General features: G+C 37.8%; 1 protein-coding gene across 7 annotated transcripts in view; it reads left to right on the top strand.

Moving 5' to 3' along the window:
- Positions 1-18,189, top strand: part of LOC114667831 (hemicentin-1-like) — a 314,465-nt gene that overhangs the window by 154,963 nt on the left and 141,313 nt on the right. For 6 of the 7 annotated variants that reach the window (XR_007933768.1, XR_007933767.1, XM_051920622.1 and 3 more), the window contains 2 exons: positions 4,420-4,698; positions 13,218-13,529. Coding sequence is in view for 5 of the 7 variants with exons in the window: in XM_051920622.1 (XP_051776582.1) it covers positions 4,420-4,698; positions 13,218-13,529 (591 nt within the window). In the remaining 2 variants the exon portion in view is untranslated. The remainder of the gene's footprint in view (positions 1-4,419; positions 4,699-13,217; positions 13,530-18,189) is intronic. The other variant, XM_051920624.1, reaches the window with a different exon arrangement.

Raw genomic sequence — 18,189 nt, 5'->3', positions numbered from 1 at the left:
TTAGGGAGCTTATTGCCGCAATAGGAACAGATATAAGAGGAGATGTTTTTGCAGCCCAACGATGGATTAGTAACTGGTACAGATGTTTTTCAAGGTGCCTATCCCAAAACAATAATATGGAGGAATATTTTGGACAAAATTAAATGAATAAATAAATAAAAGTACTGTGAAATGTAAGCACAAATAATTAAATTTGTTATGAAATGTGAGCATAAATCAGTGTGTTTGTGTTTCTTATTCATTAATTTATTTAATTTTGTCCATAATATTCCTCTAAACCAGTGGTTCTCAAAGTCGGTCCTGAGGGCCCACTGTGGCTTCAGGTTTTTGCTTCAACCAGATTCATAATCAGTCAGCAACTGCTAACACTGATCTCATTGAATTAGCTGTTTTTTTTTCTCTTCTCTTATTTATATATTAAGAAAGCACAGAGGCATGATTTTGACATTTATTATAAGACATTTAGAAATATTTCCATTTTTGCTATAGATTTAAATGCTTAACTCACTTTTGTTGCTTTCTTTATATTTTGCCCTTTCTCTGTGCAGTTTTCCCCCTTTGTTGTATCTTATTAATGACAATTAAAAACTAGCAGAGCAGACACCCAGGAAAAGGACACTGAATCATGAAAGGCTGCAACTACTTTAGCGTTATACCCACTAATTAGAAAACAATGGATTAATTAAACAATTAGAACACCTGGAAAAATAGAGTGAACATCAAGTTGAAAATATTGTTAAAAAGAAAAAAATATACATTATTCCCATATAACTGCTTAGTACATTTTAATATATATATATTTTTTTGCCAAGCTTAGTTTTCTAAATTCCTTATTGTTCCCAAAACACAAAATCTGGGCAATAACAGTTCACTTAACTAGCCCCGGATTCCAATTAAAAACAGAAGCGGGTTAAAACAAAAACCCGCAGCCACAGGGGGTCCCCAGTACCGACGTTTTCAATATGTCTGTGTGGGAGATAGTTTTATCTGATCAACTTTATTTATTTGTTAATATAGATACATTCCTGCATGTCAGTCCTGCAACAGGTTACAAAATAAAATTGGGATGGTAAAGCATTCACCAGTTTACAATGGTGCCATTCTTTCTCACAACACTTAAAAGACATAGTAGCACTGAGGATACCAAGCAGTGAAGCATTTCAAGTGTTATTTTTGTGTGTTAAGGTGTTCACCAGTATGGGATCATCATTGTTGCATTTTTCATTTCATAATTCCCCACACATTCTCTTTTGGGGTCAGGTCAAGACTGTAGGCAGGCCAGTCCAGTATCTGTACCCTCATCTTCTGCATCCATATCTTTGTAAAGTGTTCAGAATGTAGTTTTGCATTGTCTTGGTGAAAGATGCATGGATGTTCCTTGAAAAGATGTCGTCTTGAAGACAACATATGTTGCTCTAAAATCTCAATGTACTATTCTGCATTAATGCTGCCATAACAGAAGTATAAATTACCTTTGCCAAGTGCACTGACACAACCCCATACCATGACAGACCCTGGCATTTGGACTTGTTACTGATAACAGTCTAGATCAGGGGTGTCAAACTCCAGTCCTGGAGGGCCACAGTGGCTGCAGGTTTTCATTCTAACCCTTTTCCTAATCAGTGACCAATTTTCACTGCTAATTAACTTCTTTTCCCTTCATTTTAATTGCCCTGTTTTTAAGGATTCAGTCCTCTGAATGGATTCTTTTCTTCGTTAAATGACAGCCAAACAGAAACGAGACTTGCAACGAGCCAGCAAATGACCAGCTAAATCAGGGCTTCAAACTCCAACCAATTTCACTCCAATCACTTTCTTAATGAGAAGCCCATTCTTGCTGTTAATTAAACCCGCTATTTAATTCCACAGCTTGTTGTTGCCCTCATTCTGCCACAGCAGACATTTACGAAACTGTTGATTTTTTTTCTAAGAACATTGTCAAAATGTTTTGGTGACCTGAGAGATCAACCTTACTAAGACATTCACCTTTCTTTATTTTCAAATATTGTGAGACGGACACAGAAAAGCTGGTCATTAGGGAATCCATTCCCGGACGGGTTTATCCATTCCCGGGAATTCGGGAATCCCGGGCTTCTCACATGTGAACGGTTTTAGAATGACTGACACTTATTTTAATCAAACTACTGCAATATGTTGACACAAATAAAAGACTAACCTTATCTACAAGCAGTTCATAGAAGTACATGTATTTTTAGTTGTGGTAATAAGAGCATAGAAGGCACAACGTCCTCACAGGTGGCGCAGTGATGGAGCTGCTGCTTTGCAGTAAGGAGATTGTGGGTTCGTTTCCCGGTTCCTCCCTGTGTGGATAGCGCTTTGAGTACTGAGAAAAGCGCTATATAAATGTAATGAATTATTATTATTAACGTGTCCAGCGTGCGGTTGTCCGTGCGAGTGTGCACCTTCGTGCAGAAGTACGTCAGCCGCTGAGAAAGCACGCTCTGCCTCCACTGAAGTAGGTGGCACAATCATCAGATACTGATACACTTGTTCTAAACAATGCCCGCGCTTGCCGTTGCGCTGAAACACCGCCATTTCAGCTTTTACTGATGCATCCAGTTTCTTGTCATCATTCTGTGATGGCAAGTTTCTTGGCACAGATAATGCGGATGCAACAGACTGACACATTGCAATTTCAAGTTGCTGTTCAAAGCTGTTGTCTGATGAAGTGCAAGCTGCAAAATGGCGCCTCCTTAATTATTTTCAACTATAACTCTGTTATTTCATGATCGATTTTTACACTTTTACACGCTATATATGCGAGCTTGGCCGTTCCCGTTTTCCCAGGAATTACAGCAGTTTCATTACTGGGAATGAAAAATGTCTGGGATCCCATACTGGTCATGTGGTGGCTTGTTTTGTGTCTCATTATTGTTTGGCTACTAATTAAATAAAAAGAAACAACAAAGGGGCTTGAGTCAGGTTAAATAAAACTGCGGTAAAAAAAAAAGTTAATTAGCAGCAAAAACTGGTCACTAATGAAGATGATGGTTAGAATGAAAACCTGCAGCCACTGCAGCCCTCCAGGACTGGAGTTCGACACCTGTGGTCTAGATAGTCCTTTTTGTCTTTGGTCCAGAGCACACAGTGTCCATTTCTTTCAAAAAGATCTGGAACACTGAACCTTCCGATCACAATACATGTTTCCACTGTGTGATGGTCCATACCAGATTCCTCCGAGCCCAGAGAAGTCAACACAGCTTCTAGGCATGGTTAACACAAAGGTTCTTTATTGCACAGTAAAAGCTTGAAGTTGCATTTGTGAATGTCACTCCATATTGCAGTGCTTGGCAAAGGTTTGCCAAAGTCATCCCTTGCCCATGTGGTTATATCAGCTATTGATGAATTATGGTTCTTGATGCAGTGCCATCTAAGGGATCAGAGATCACAGATGTTCAGCTTAGACTTGCACCCTTGCCCTTTACACACTGAAATTCTTCCAGATTCCTTGAATCATTTAATGATATTATGCACAATAGAGGGAGAAATATGCAAATCATTTTCCAATCTTTCTTTGAGGAACATTGTTTTTAAACATTTCAATAATTTTGTCACTCATTTGTTGACAAACTGGAGATCTTCTGTTCATGTTTGCTTCTCAAAGATTGTTTCTTTTGTGGATACTCCTTTTGTACCAAATCATGATTACAATCACCTGTTCCAAATCACATCATTATTTCATTATTTTATCTAATTACTGGCTCTAATTTGTCCCCGTCCCAAATGTTTTTGAAATGTATTATAGGCCTGAAATGCAGGATGGATGTATATTAATGAATGATATTAAGCTGACCAGATAAAACATGGGTGGCGCAGTGGGTAGCGCTGCTGCCTCGCAGTTGGGAGACCTGGGGACCTGGGTTCGCTTCCCGGGTCCTCCCTGCGTGGAGTTTGCATGTTCTCCCCGTGTCTGCGTGGGTTTCCTCTGGGTGCTCCGGTTTCCTCCCACAGTCCAAAGACATGCAGGTCAGGTGGATTGGCGATTCTAAATTGGCCCTAGTGTGTGCTGGGTGCGTTTGTGTGTGTCCTGCGGTGGGTTGGCACCCTGCCCAGGATTGGTTCCTGCCTTGTGCCCTTTGTTGGCTGGGAATGGTTCCAGTAGACCCCCGTGACCCTGTGTTTGGATTCAGCGGGTTGGAAAATGGATGGATGAATGGATAAAACATGCAGTATCTTGGGTCCATACTGTCTGCAGTGAAATAAAAAGCCAAGTAAATTTAAGAATCACTACTTTTTTTTATTTGCATTTTACATGCTTTTTGATTTGGGGCTGTATATTCTGCTGGGTTTTCTCTAATACCTCAAATATTATAAATACACTGGAAAAATAATTAAGGGTCATATTTTTCTTTTGTGAAGTGTTGTATAATTAATTGCTGTTGTTTCCTTTCTCTTCAGAGTGTATTTCTGCTTTCAAACTAACGTCAGACCCTGAACAGCCAGTAGAAACATACAAATTCTCTCTGAAATATGATACATCTGAACACGTGGATTCAGCACTCTGGATAAAGAACCAAGAGCTTCTTTTATCATGTAACAGGATTACCATGTCTAAAACCAAGAAACAACTAACCTTTCATCCTGTTCTACCTTTGGATAATGGTGTATATCAGTGTATAGCATTCAGTTCAGCCAGAACGATGATCAGCAATAACAAATATAAAATGGACGTCATTAGTAAGTAAACAATCATTAACCTTTTATGTTCAGAAGTAAACTTGTTTCTAGTCACCCAGAGTCTATGTGGCTTAGTGATATACTAGAAACTTTAGAGACAAACATTCACTGCTTTTTCCTTGTGTAATTCTGGAAAGTCTTTAAACGTTTGGTACTTTAGTTGACATATACTATATATACTGTACTATTAGTGGTTGGAGGACTTGGTCAAAAAGGGCAGGAGACACAGTAAAAACCACACAAAATCTTTCTGTACATTTAGAATGTAGAGTACACTTCCAGATATAAGTGTGACCACTGATGTGCTTCATAATTCAATACTTGATTTTCTACAGAACCATATTAATGACAAGCACTATATCAAACAATCTAATTAGAATATACTGTTGGTCTACTGACCAGAGGATAGAACATTCAATAGAATGGATTTCTTTGGCACATACTGAAGGTCTAAAATTGAAATAAAACACTTTGCCGACAATACCTGGAGATGTCTTGATGTAGCATTACAAAGTGTAGTGGCGTCAATCTTTCTAACAGCAACTCTTACCCATGTCAAATAATTTTAAATGGTAATAAATGCTGTTGTGCACTGATTTACCTTTGGGGGGCTATTTTTAGTGAAAGTCCAGTACTGGAGAGGAAGGTAAAACATGACAAAATGTGTTTCATAATGGTTTGTTTTAGCGTAGGTAAGGTACTTAACTATACTGTTAATCTGAAATGGAAATATCTTTTTGCATTAATAAGATTATATTGGTTAACAATAAGCACATTTAGTGTACATCTTCTTCACCTGAATTATATCATTCAAATAAAATGATTTAGGGAGGAGCTCACCACTAAAAGTCCTTTCCAAAATAAAGAATATTTAACAAATATTCTCACTGTGATTTATGTCGGAATTTCATAAAATAACATTCTTAGTCCCACTTAATACATCTCAGGGTGACTGGGGACTAGAGCCTGGCAGAACTATGCACAAGGGAGGTAGTGTTGGACAAAGTAACAGTCCATCACAGGGCACACGCAGACACACACTGACTAATCCGGAATCACCAGTTAACCCAACTTGCACATTTTTGGACATGTTAAAGGAAAGCTTGAATACCCATGCCAACATAAAAGACCATACAAAATCCACATGTTGGAGAAACTGTCAGACTGACATGTTCTGCTGTGCCTCAGCCGACTGCAAGCTTTACCTGGTATCTTGGGAAGAAGCTTAACGGTGAAGGACTAGAGTATAGTCAGTGAACTTTGAGGATGCGGACAATTACACCTGTAAGGCTGTCAATGTTATGACACGAAGAATAGAATCAGCTAAAATGAAGCTGAGTGAGAGTAAGTTGGGTGGAGTAATTTTGACTTTTATAATCAATGTTGATGTGATTGATTCAGGATTAGCTTCTTAAAGCAAAAAAAACTAAAATGTAAATGTGGTCATTTACAGTTTATTATGATCATTCCTGTTAGATTGGATATATGTCTTTTAGGTTTCTGTAGCAGTGCTTATGCACCATCAATTTCTAAAAACAACACTAGTTTTATAGTGGTTCCTGCTGACAGGTGAAATGACTTTCAATGTAAATTTTTAGCAGAGTGAAACGAGCCTTCTTGCAAAACTCTCAGATGTTGTGCTGCATCTGTTATTTCCTCAATGTAGTTGGGAAAAAAGGAACATTTCAACAAATCCGAACTTTATTTAAAAGCCAACCAAGACAGTAACATTGCAGGAGTTCACGCTAATAGCATTACAGCCCGATCACTGTAAACACTCTTTTTAAATGAGTTTTAAGCACATGGAAAAAAATAAACATTTGAAAAAAAGAGAAAAGTAACATTACGTAAATAACATGCTTAAATACAGTAATCGGCGTGCACAGACCGGAAGGGAAACTGGCTTGTTTGTATACCGAGTGTGTGGTCGTGAACAGAGGCAAAAGTTTGGCGAACGTTTTGGTCGTAAACCGAGTTGTACGTGTACCGAGACGTTCGTGAACCGAGGTTCCACTGTGTGTGTGTATATATATATATATATATATATATATATATATATATATATATATATATATACTAATAAAAGGCAAAGCCCTCACTGACTGACTGACTGACTGACTCACTCACTCATCACTAATTCTCCAACTTCCCGTGTAGGTAGAAGGCTGAAATTTGGCAGGCTCATTCCTTACAGCTTACTTACAAAAGTTAGGCAGGTTTCATTTCAAAAGTCTACGCGTAATGGTCATAACTGGAACCTATTTTTTGTCCATATACTCTAATGGAGGAGGCGGAGTCACGTATCGCGTCATCACGCCTCCTACGTAATCACGTGAACTAAAAACAAGGAAGAGATTTACAGCACGAGTCAAACGCGGGAACGAAGGTAAATGACGTTAATTTTTGAGTGTCTTTTAATACTGTGTAAGCATACATATTAACACATGTGCAATTAAACGTGTGTATTTACGGGGTGATATCTCAGGCTTAAAAGCTCGCCTTTTATTAAAAAGGCAAATGCTAACTGTTTTCAATCTGAAGGGCACAAACCACGTTGGATTTTGTAATGATAGTTGATTAGTAAGGTCTATTAAGGGATACTTAAAGAATGATTAGTAATGCCTGTGAATGCCGATGCAAGTAGGAGAATGGGCGTGAACTAAAGAACGAGTAATAACTTGTACAGTAAATGTCTGTAAAGTCTGTCTATTAAAAAGTTATTATATCTTTCAATCCTGTGTATTGATTAAACTACGAACCTAGCAAGATCACTACATGGTGTCAGAAGTGGCGGATTGGAAGAGGAATGTGAAGAGGTTCAGCTTTTGAACGAGTCTCGTGTCTGTGAGTAACCCGAAAACGTGGTCAGAAAGCGTTAAGACGTTCTAGCAAAAGAGAAAAAAAAATGTTAGGATTACAGCCCCCACCAAATCTCCACTTAAAGGGAAATGTAGCTGAAAATTGGAAAAGATTTAAACAGAGATTCGAGTTGTATCTTGCTGCGATTGAAGCAGATAGGAAAAGTGAAAAAATGAAAGCGACTATGCTTCTACATGTAATTGGCGAAGAGGCGCTAGAGGTGTATAACAATTTTCAGTTTGAAGAAGATGGAGACAATATGAAATTGAACAAAATAGTTGAAAAATTCGAAACGTATTGCAACCCAAAGCGCAATGTGAAGTTTGAGCGGCACAAGTTTTTTTACATGTTTCCAGAAAAGCGGAGAAACAATAGACCAGTATGTGACGGAATTGCGTAATAGGAGCTGTTCTAAGAAGAAACCGTCGAGACATCAAAGGACCGATAACCTCTAATCGGAACACTAACACCAGCGAAACAAATATTAACGAGAAAACAAGTATAAATCAGGAAAGAACATCTCAACTGCAAACACAGTTAACCAGAGTATCAAAACGTCAAGTAAAACCACCAGAACGACTCATTGAGACATGTTGAGGATTAAAGGAACATTTTCAATTAAGAAATGCTGAATTCCTTTAACAGTTGTGCTTTTTATACATAGTTTGAATGCTGGATGTATGCCTGAAATGTTCTGGATAGTTCAGTTGTTTGAAGTTATAAAGAATTAAACGTGTGCATTTACGGAGTGATTTCTCAGGCTTAAAAGCTCACTTTTTATTAAAAAGGTAAATGCAAACTGTTTTCATTCTGAAGGGCACAAACCACGTTAGATTTCAGCCGTTAAACACGCAAAAATGTCGGTACACCAGATAAATAAGCGCAACATATTATCAGTTGTATTGTATGCTTACAATACATATAGAAATGTGTTAATCGTTAACTAATAGTATCGGATGGTGTTTTTCGACTCGCGCCTTGATTTAAACAATTGCATGTCTTGGTAGGTTTGCATAGCTTATTGTCAATATCTTTACACCTCTTTTTAACACTTATTGACTGAAACGGGCTTTCATGAAAAAACTTAGGGCTTTGCTACAGGATATACCCTCCACAAGTTAAGGAAGTAAAAATAAAAGGTATGTATTTCTGTTTTATTTAAACCTTTTAAGTTCGTATGCATAGCCCCATTTGGCTGTTTTAGTTTTTATTTTTTTTCTTCAGTAATATTTAATCTCCTTAAAGAAAAACAACATATGCATTTTACTTTTTTTGTATCTCTTTAGTAATATTTTAGTGTAAAAGGATAACCAGTATTTAAACCTTTTATGTTACTTTATAAAGTTATTTTACACAATGTTGAAAAATTAATAAGAAAGCTACATATTTTGGCAGCTGCTGCTGCTTTAATTTTCAATGAAATGAAAGAAGCTCTCCAAGAGAAAACCTCAATGAAGAAGAAACAGTTAGCACTATCTAAAAAGGAGAAACCCTCATTTATAAAGGTTTGCTGCAGATGACTTAACTGAAAATAAATGAATAGTTCCTATGTGTATAATACATATTTATCTATTTGACTTATGCCTTTATTCCAGCAACTTGCAACATCTGAGGTACAATTTGTTACATTACTTTGGTTTTTTGCAGCACAGGCAGGTGAAGTGACTTCCTCAGGGTCACACAGTGGTGTCAGTACCAGGATTTGAACTGGTTTGCTGAAATATTACTGAAGAATGAAAAAAAACGAAAACGGGCAAATGGGGCTATGCATACAAATGTCCATCCATCCATTATCCAACCCGCTATATCCTAAATACAGGAGCCAATCCCTGCCAACACAGGGCACAAGGCAGGAAACAAACCCCGAGCAAGGTGCCAGCCCACAGCAGGGCGCACACACCCACACACCAGGGACAATTTAGAATCACCAATGCACCTAACCTGCATGTCTTTGGACTGTGGGAGGAAAACGGAGTACCCGGAGGAAACCCAGACACACAGGGAGAACATTCAAACTCCACGCAGGGAAGCGAACCCGGGTCTCCTAACTGGCACCTTTTACTGCACCACCATGCCGGCCGCATACAAACTTAAAAGGTTTAAATAAAACAGATATATATACCTTTATTTTTACTTCCTTAACTTGTGGAGGGTGTATCCTGTAGCAAAGCCCTAAGTTTTTTCATGAAAGCAACTTTCAGTCAATAAGCCTTAAAAACAGGTGTAAAGCTAAACTTGCAGCACCACTATTCAATTACACTTGCCTAACGCCTCTCCTAAGGGGACATACTGTGGGATCTGGGCATCCATTAAAGCACCAATCACAGGCCCGATTAGAAAGCGGGAAGCTGTGATTTGTCGTCTCCCTCCCATGTAACAATCACAGCCCATGTTACAACGCACTATGTATGTATGTATATATGTATATATGTATATGTGTGTGTTTATGTATGTGTGTATATGTATGTGTATATATATGTTGATATGTGTATATATATGTATATGTATGTGGATGTGTATATGTATATATATATATATATATATATGTATATGCTGCGGTGGGTTGGCACCCTGCCCAGGATTGTTTCCTGCCTTGTGCCCTGTGTTGGCTGGGATTGGCTCCAGCAGACCCCCGTGACCCTGTGTTCGGATTCAGCGGGTTGGAAAATGGATGGATGGATGGATATATGTATATGTAGATATGTATATATATGTATATATGTATATGTATATATATGTTTACATAACCTCTTTAACACACTACTTCTCCACTGCGAAGCATGGGTATTTTGCTAGTATATATATATATATATATATATATATATATATATATATATATATATATATATATATATATATATGTGTGTATGTATATATATAATATATATATATATATATATATATATGTGTATGTATATATATATATATATATATATATATATATATATATATATATACAGTATATGTGTGTGTGTATGTATATATATATATATATATATATATATATATGTGTGTGTGTGTGTATGTGTATATATGTATATATATGGTTTTGGCATACAACATCTTAAAACCTGCCACCCCCAAGACCATATGTCTTTAAGTCTTTCTTGTGGGGGTTGATAGACTTTAGCAAAGAAACACTAGCCAAACCGGTTTAAGACGTCTCTTGAGATCCGTTTAATCACCTCGTTGATTGCATGTCTTCCAAGGTAGTTTCAATACCCATTTCCTGCACCGAGTCATCTCCCCTTTTATGAATGACTGTGTTAGTGGCCGTACTTCATACAGGTTTTTGAATGCACTGAATGCTTGTAACTGGTGTCGCCCATCGGCTACTTTCGACAGGGAATGGAAGCAATTGTCGAGTAACAAAAATTATTTGTAAGTGATTTCGCATTGAAGAAATAGTAAAAACTTGATCACTTTGGTAAATACCTAAAGAAATACACACAGCAAATGCAACTGAGAATACACTAGAATCTGTATGATTTAATTGTTGCTGTGCGTCTTCATAAACTAGGAGAGGTTTGGAAGGAAACAAAGCATGAAGGAAACAAAGCTGCTCTTCTGTGAGGTTGAATTTTTTATCAGCGTTTAAACTGTCATAGACATGAATTACAGCACCATCATAATAGGTACACACCCAGTGAGTCACTCGTTCAGTAGCTGCAGAAGGTAATATTTGAATATGTTTTGCATTTTGTGGAATGGGCATTATAGGTATGTCAGGAGTCCACATTAGCAAAATGTCTTGAGGTTGGAAAATTGTATGCACAGCTAAAATTTCGTTGAATTTGCTCATGTGATCTGTTGATAAATAATCATTATTTACCAACTCATTCATTGCAAAATCTGACAGTGGTAAGATCAGTCTTCCATAAAACTAAACACAAACACTAAGTAGACACTAACACTAAAAAACAGCAACACCACCGGGAAGAATACTTAATGAGATAAAGTAAAAGTCTACTAAACTTCTTTATTATAACTGCTTTATTGTAGCAGGTGAGGGGACGCTGGCGCACGCTTGTTGTTGCCGCTCCTCCCTGTTAACAACACTTTTAGCAAAATTCACCTTAATTCTGCACTTTCTTACGCTTGTTTTATTTTGTTTATTGTACGTATAGTTTGTGGATACAGCTGACTCAAATTGCATGGATTTGGCTTAATATTTACAGATTTTATGGACTCCACTTTACTGGGAACAGCTGAGTCTGTGGATCACGGGACGAGACCTATGAACATTTCTTTGTACCTGGCGATCTAGCACCTCTGGATGATCTGTATCCGTGATTATATTTGCTATGCTGATCTGCTCCCGTTTCATCTTACAGTACTTTACGACCGGGAACTGATCTGATGTTCATACTAACCTGGCTTATGGCTCCGGGGCGATCATGCCTGAAATTACCAAGCATTACTGTTTATGGCTGTGTATTGGAACATCCAAATCCTGCTTCCTCCTCCTGCTGTGCTTTCTGCTGCTTACTATCGCCGCTCACCTACGCTACCACACCCGCCTGTCCTACCGGCTCCGTTGTGCTGTGCTGCTTCTACACTGCTATCAGCTAAGTATCACTCACTATTTTAGCGCTTTGAGTACTGAGAAAAGCGCTATATAAATGTAATGAATTATTATTATTTATTATTAAACACTAAAGTACAAAAACAAAGTAGAAAGTAACACTAAACCGCAACACCGCCGGGAACACTGGCACACCGCGTCTACTAAACACTAAGAAACACTAAGTAGAAACACTAAAGGGAAAAGTACTATTCAGTAAGTACCGCGTTTACTAAACAGTAAATCAGTAAAGGAGAAAGGACTAAACACTATGGAAAAAGAATGGCAAGACCGCGTCAGCTGCAGAGCTCAGCTCGGAGCGAAATGAAGTGAATGAAATCAGGTGAATGGGAGAGGAGATGATCACGTGACTCCCCCACCTGCCTTAACTCTCCATCCCTCCACAAACACAGTCTCTTGGATCCCAACTCTCCTTTCGCACACCGTGTCTACTAAACACTAAGAAACACTAAGGAGAAACACTAAAGGAAAAAATACTATTCAGTAAGCACCGCGTCTACTAAACACTAAATCAGTAAAGGAGAAAGGACTAAACACTATGGAAAAAGAACGGCAAGACCACGTCAGCTGCGGAGCTCAGCTCGGAGCGAAATGAAGTGAATGAAATCATGTGAATGGGAGAGGAGATGATCACGTGACTCCAACACCCGCCTTAACTCTCCGTCCCTCTGCAAACACACAAACACAGTCTCTCGGATCCCAACTCTCCTTTAAATATATAGATTATCTAAATTTATAAGAAGTTTACTAAGAAAATATATGTGTTTCTGTAAATAAAATGCTAACTTTGGACATTGTGTGCCCTCTACTGTCCTTTTCATACTTACGTGAATCTGCATAACAAGCACTTGTAACTTACTTACTCAGATGAAAATGGGAACTGTGTGCTGGAGTCTTTCTGGCTGCTCTCTCTCTCTGTCACTGTTTTCATGTGGGCAGCGCATTTGAAAAAGGCATTTTAAATTGTGACCATGACATTTTAAAATACTGATGATGTGCATTATTTGTAGTAATATTTGGAATAATGGCCCTCTAATTCTAAAAAATACTATCAGTATTTTTTTTTTCTTCACAGACCTCAAAACTCCTCAGAATCCAGTTATCGGAGAAGTGAATAAAGAGGTAACATTTAACGTGTCAGTTAATCCTCCGGGTGAATATGCACATACTGGAATGTGGACATATGATCAGAAAAGTATTGTGAAATGGGAAGGCAAAAGAGTAACTTATACAGATGAATACCAAGGAAGAGTCAACTTGACCCACGCTACTGGCACTCTGAAGTTTAATAAGCTGCTTACTGGAGACTCTGGAAAGTACACAGTGACGGTTACAACGGGACAACCATCTCTCAGTCTGATTAGGACAGTTGAGTTAAAAGTGTTTGGTGAGTAATTATAATGATAGCTAATGATGACGATGTACATATTAGGCCTAGAGACTTGGAGAGAATGTCTTTTTTTCCCTTCATTCCAATACAGGGTGCATTAATGCTAAAATACAGTGTGTGAGCAGGCAGGTTTTTCAATAAACAATTAAAGGAATGCTACATGAATTCTTCCTTAAACCACAGTAACAAAAGAATCATGGGGTAAAATGTGTTGATTTTGATGAATTTTTGCACATTGCATGCAGCTTTTAACAATGGTCGTTGAAGTGGAGTGCACTAGAATCTAGTTGAAATGTGCTTGGCTTTGAATTCATCTATCCATCCATTTTCCAACCCGCTGAATCTGAACACAGGGTCACAGGGGTCTGCTGGAGCCAATCCCAGCCAACACAGGGCACAAGGCAGGGAACCAATCCTGGGCAGGGTGCCAACCCACCGCAGTGGCTTTGAATTGATCCTCAATTATAACAAACAGAACTGCAGGTCCCTTACTCAGAGTCACTGTTTTTCAGCTCATTAACTCATAAGTTATAGATCTTTTATAACAAGTCTATCTGTTGCATTTACAATATTTACACTTTGTGACAGTGTGCTGATTTGTCTTAAAATATTTGGAGTTTGAAAGAGAACTTTGACAGGAATGTGGGTAGCTGAACAAATGCCTCTCTGAGATAAATGGCACCTGTCCAATCTCATTGTATGCAACATTTTAACGACAAGGATGGCTGAACTTTCACTCTCACCTCCACCTCCCTTCCTTGCTGTGCCTGGAGAGCTTTTAGTTTCTTGACCCGCTGGCTGGCGTGTTTTGAAACATACCTCCTGTCTCTTGATTTGTAAAACGTAAGCGAGAAGAGAGGAACAGCACGTGTTTTAGACTCTGAGGATTGCAGTCACAGACTCCACTGCTGTGGCTCTCTTGCAGATACACATCTCCTGTTCATTGAGTTTTATTCTGCACCAAATCCTGTTTCGTAAATGGCAACAGCAGGCAAGCGAGTCAGTTCAGTTCAGGGTAACTTAAAGGGCTTAGCAAGTTGATGCAGGTTCTGAAACATGCATCACACCTTTATTAGGGATCAACTGGCTGAGCACACTAACAATCCAAAAGTTTGAGAAAGTCTCTTCTTAAATATGGAGCCTGGCAAAATGGTCTTTTTGTTTTTTGTTTGTTTTTGTTTGTTTTTTTCAAATATGTTGTGACAGTCTGGTTTGGAGGCAACTGCCATAACTCTCTTAAATCCAGGACCATCGATAGTCATGTACTGAGATGAGTCAGGGCAATGAGGATATATAACATTAAGAGATGGTGTCAAGTGCAATAGATCACAGTCCAAACAATATTCAAGTACATGCAGTGTAACTTGTTCACTCAATAATCTATCCAAAAAAACAGTGTTCTCTGAGGTAACAATAATCAAATAATGACATAATAAAACCAAGTGTTAAAACAAACCAGAATCTGTTTTTACTTCTCTTGTCAGTGCTGCTCTCTCTCACTCTTCTCCCTATGCTCATCCAACTTTCAGGCGTAATGGTAAATGTCACATCTAAATGGTTAAATGGTTTTATATCTCACACTTAAATGCTAAATGCTCAAATGAAATGTCCACTTAAGTGCACAATTTAGCATTTAACGAAATATTTAACCATTTAAGTGTGACATCAAGCCATTTTTCAACATTCATCATTTAAGTGTACTATGTAACTATTTAATTGTACGTTTAGCTTTTAGATGCAACATTTAGCCATTTAAGTGTGGCATTTAGCATTTAAGTTGGAAATTTAGGCATTTAAGTGTGACACGTAGTATTTAAGTTGATTAAATGTTGGCTCTATATCACACACCACTAGAGCGCAGAACTGTCCGGCCCATGGTCAATGTCAATTTTATCAATTTATTAATATAGTGCATTTAAAACTACATCAGTGATGCTGTAGCCAAAGTGCAGTATTTACAATAAAATTTACAATAAACAGAATAAAATGCAATAAAACAATACAAACCAGCAGTAAATTGGAACAAAAAATGCCTAAGAAGAAGGAGCCATCAGTATCACTGAAGGTCATAGAAAGCTGCAGAATAGAAATACATCTACAATCTAGTTTTAAACAGTTCAATTGAGGGTGACTCCTTAATGTAAGTAGGTAAAGCCTAATAGAGCAAAGCCCTATATTCCCCTTAGTTTTGCTCTTAATATGAGGGACAACAACAGACAACTGACTGGTAGATCTAAGCTCTCTGGATGGCTGGTGTATAACACACAATTCAGATAAATCGGTGGGAACATACCCATGTATTGACTTAAAAACCAGCAGCAAAATTTTAAAATCAGTTCTGAAACTTACAGGCAGCCAGTGTAAAAAGGCTAAGATTGGAGATATAGAATCAAACTTTCTTGCCCTGACCAGAAAATGGACAGCTGTGTTCTGGACCAACTGCAACCTGTGTATCAGGAATTTGCTGATCCTAGAATACAACAAGTTGCAGTAATCAAGTCGAGAAAAGATAAAAGCATGAGTAAGTTTCTCAAGATCCCTAGGAGATAAAAACAATGCTTAACCTGGGCTGAAACACAAATCTGGAAAAAGCAAATCTTGGCAACAAAATTTATATGTTTCTCAAAAGAGAGTTTATTGTCAAAAATAACCCCAAGATTACAAACATGAGGTTTGCAATAGTCCGCGAAAGTGGAAAAGAGTTCAAAACCAATTTTAAGCTTTGGCAGGAGGCCCAAATGGAGACTTCCATTTTATTTGGATTAAGAGCGATAAAATTGTCAGCCATCCAGGATCTTAGATTTACAAGACAATTGTACAGCTGATTCATTGCAGAGTTATACACAAGAATATAAACCTGCATGTCATCAGCATAACAATTAAAATAAACATTAAACCTCTGAAAAATAACTCCTATAGGATGAAAATAAATAGAATATAAATTAGAACCCAGAATGGATAGCTGAGGAACACCATATTTTACAGGAGCAGTAGATGAAAAGAGGAATTGAATGTCACTGAAAAGTGTCTATTGGTAAGATACAACCTGAACCAGTTAAGAGCAGCCACTTTAATCCCCACCAGATGCTCAAGCCACAAGATCTCATGATCAATAGCGTCAAAAGCTGCAGGAAGGTCTAGGACAGGGGTGTCAAACTCCGGTCCTAGAGGGCCACTGTGGCTGCAGGTTTTCATTCTAACCATCTTCTTAATTAGTGACCAGTTTTTGCTGCTATTTACTTCTTTTTAATTAACTTGACTCAGGCCCTTTAGTTGTTTCTTTTTCCTTAATTAGCAGCCAAACAATAATGAGACATAAAACAAGCCGCCACATCACACAATATTTGAAAATTAAGAAAGGTGATGGTTTCAGTAAGGTTGATCTCTCAACTCACCAAAACACAATATCATGTGCAATCAGAGAGGTCCTTCCAGGTGTTTCATTCACTACCTCCAGAATTGACAGGATGCCTGCCTCCAGCTCCCGTCTTTGTTTGGGACTCAAAATCAGAGCTACATGGGATGAGTTATGGGGAAAAATTAAAAGAGCTGAAACTTTTCAGTTTAAGCTAAACAAGATTAAGAGGAGACATGACTGAAGAGCTCAAAATTGTGAAGGAATTTGTACAGTAGATATTTTATTTTAAAGTGAGCTCAACAAGAACACAGCAACACAGTTGGAAATTTATTAAAGGTAAATTTCACACAAACATCAGTTTTTCTTTACAAAGAGAACATGGACACATTGAATATTTTAGTAAGTAGTTTGGTAGACCATAGGACTTTAGAAACATTCAAAAGTAGACTTTATTATTTTGGAAGAATTAAGAAATAAGCGGATAGGAATGGTGAGCTTTGTTTGGGTGAATGGTCTGTTCTCTTCTAGATTTCTCAAATGTGCCAATACATACATGTTGTGATGTGAGATTTTACATATAACTTGATAAATATTTTGTATGTCTTTATTTGTAATTTAGGCAAAGCAATGTAATGTAGTGTGAGAAGATGTGCCTTAAACCGCTTTGGCTAGTGTTTCTTTGCTAAAGTCTTTCAACCCCCGCAAGAAAGACTTAAAGACATATGATCTTGGGGGTGGCAGGTTGTAAGATGTTGTATTCCCCCATTGGTCTAAGGTATGGCTGTTTGGAATTTCCTTGTGTCAGATGCTTTTAAGCATCATGATGTCCTATTGGCTGTAGGGGTTGGACAGAGAATTTATAAATCTGCTTGTTCAACCACATTTTCTCTCTCTTGCTAACCTGTGATGATGAAGACAACACAATGAAGAGCACAGCTCAGCAGCTATATTGAACAGACATGTGGCAGAAAGCTGAGCACCAATGATGCCTTAACTAGAGACATTTAAGTAACTACAAGTCTGTGTGCCGCCTGAACTACATATCACCATTTAATTAGGTTGTATGGTTGCCAATATTCAAATGTACTTTGCATTTTATTATTATTTATGAATATTATCAGTGTTTTGTCTTGGTAGAGTAATATATTGCTCTACTTTCCCCTATTGTATTATTAATATGTAGCCTTTGTCAGAATGCCTAATCTCACACACTTACCACTGTTTATAAGGTATTATTGTATATAACTTATCCTCACCTTCCCTTCTATATCTATAACCTCAGGCAATTAGATGTAGTAA

Source organism: Erpetoichthys calabaricus, chromosome 17 (assembly GCF_900747795.2).
Source record: "Erpetoichthys calabaricus chromosome 17, fErpCal1.3, whole genome shotgun sequence".
Classification (NCBI taxonomy): domain Eukaryota; kingdom Metazoa; phylum Chordata; class Cladistia; order Polypteriformes; family Polypteridae; genus Erpetoichthys; species Erpetoichthys calabaricus.
Note: the sequence above shows the minus strand (reverse complement) of the source record. Positions and strands in the feature narration are given on the sequence as shown.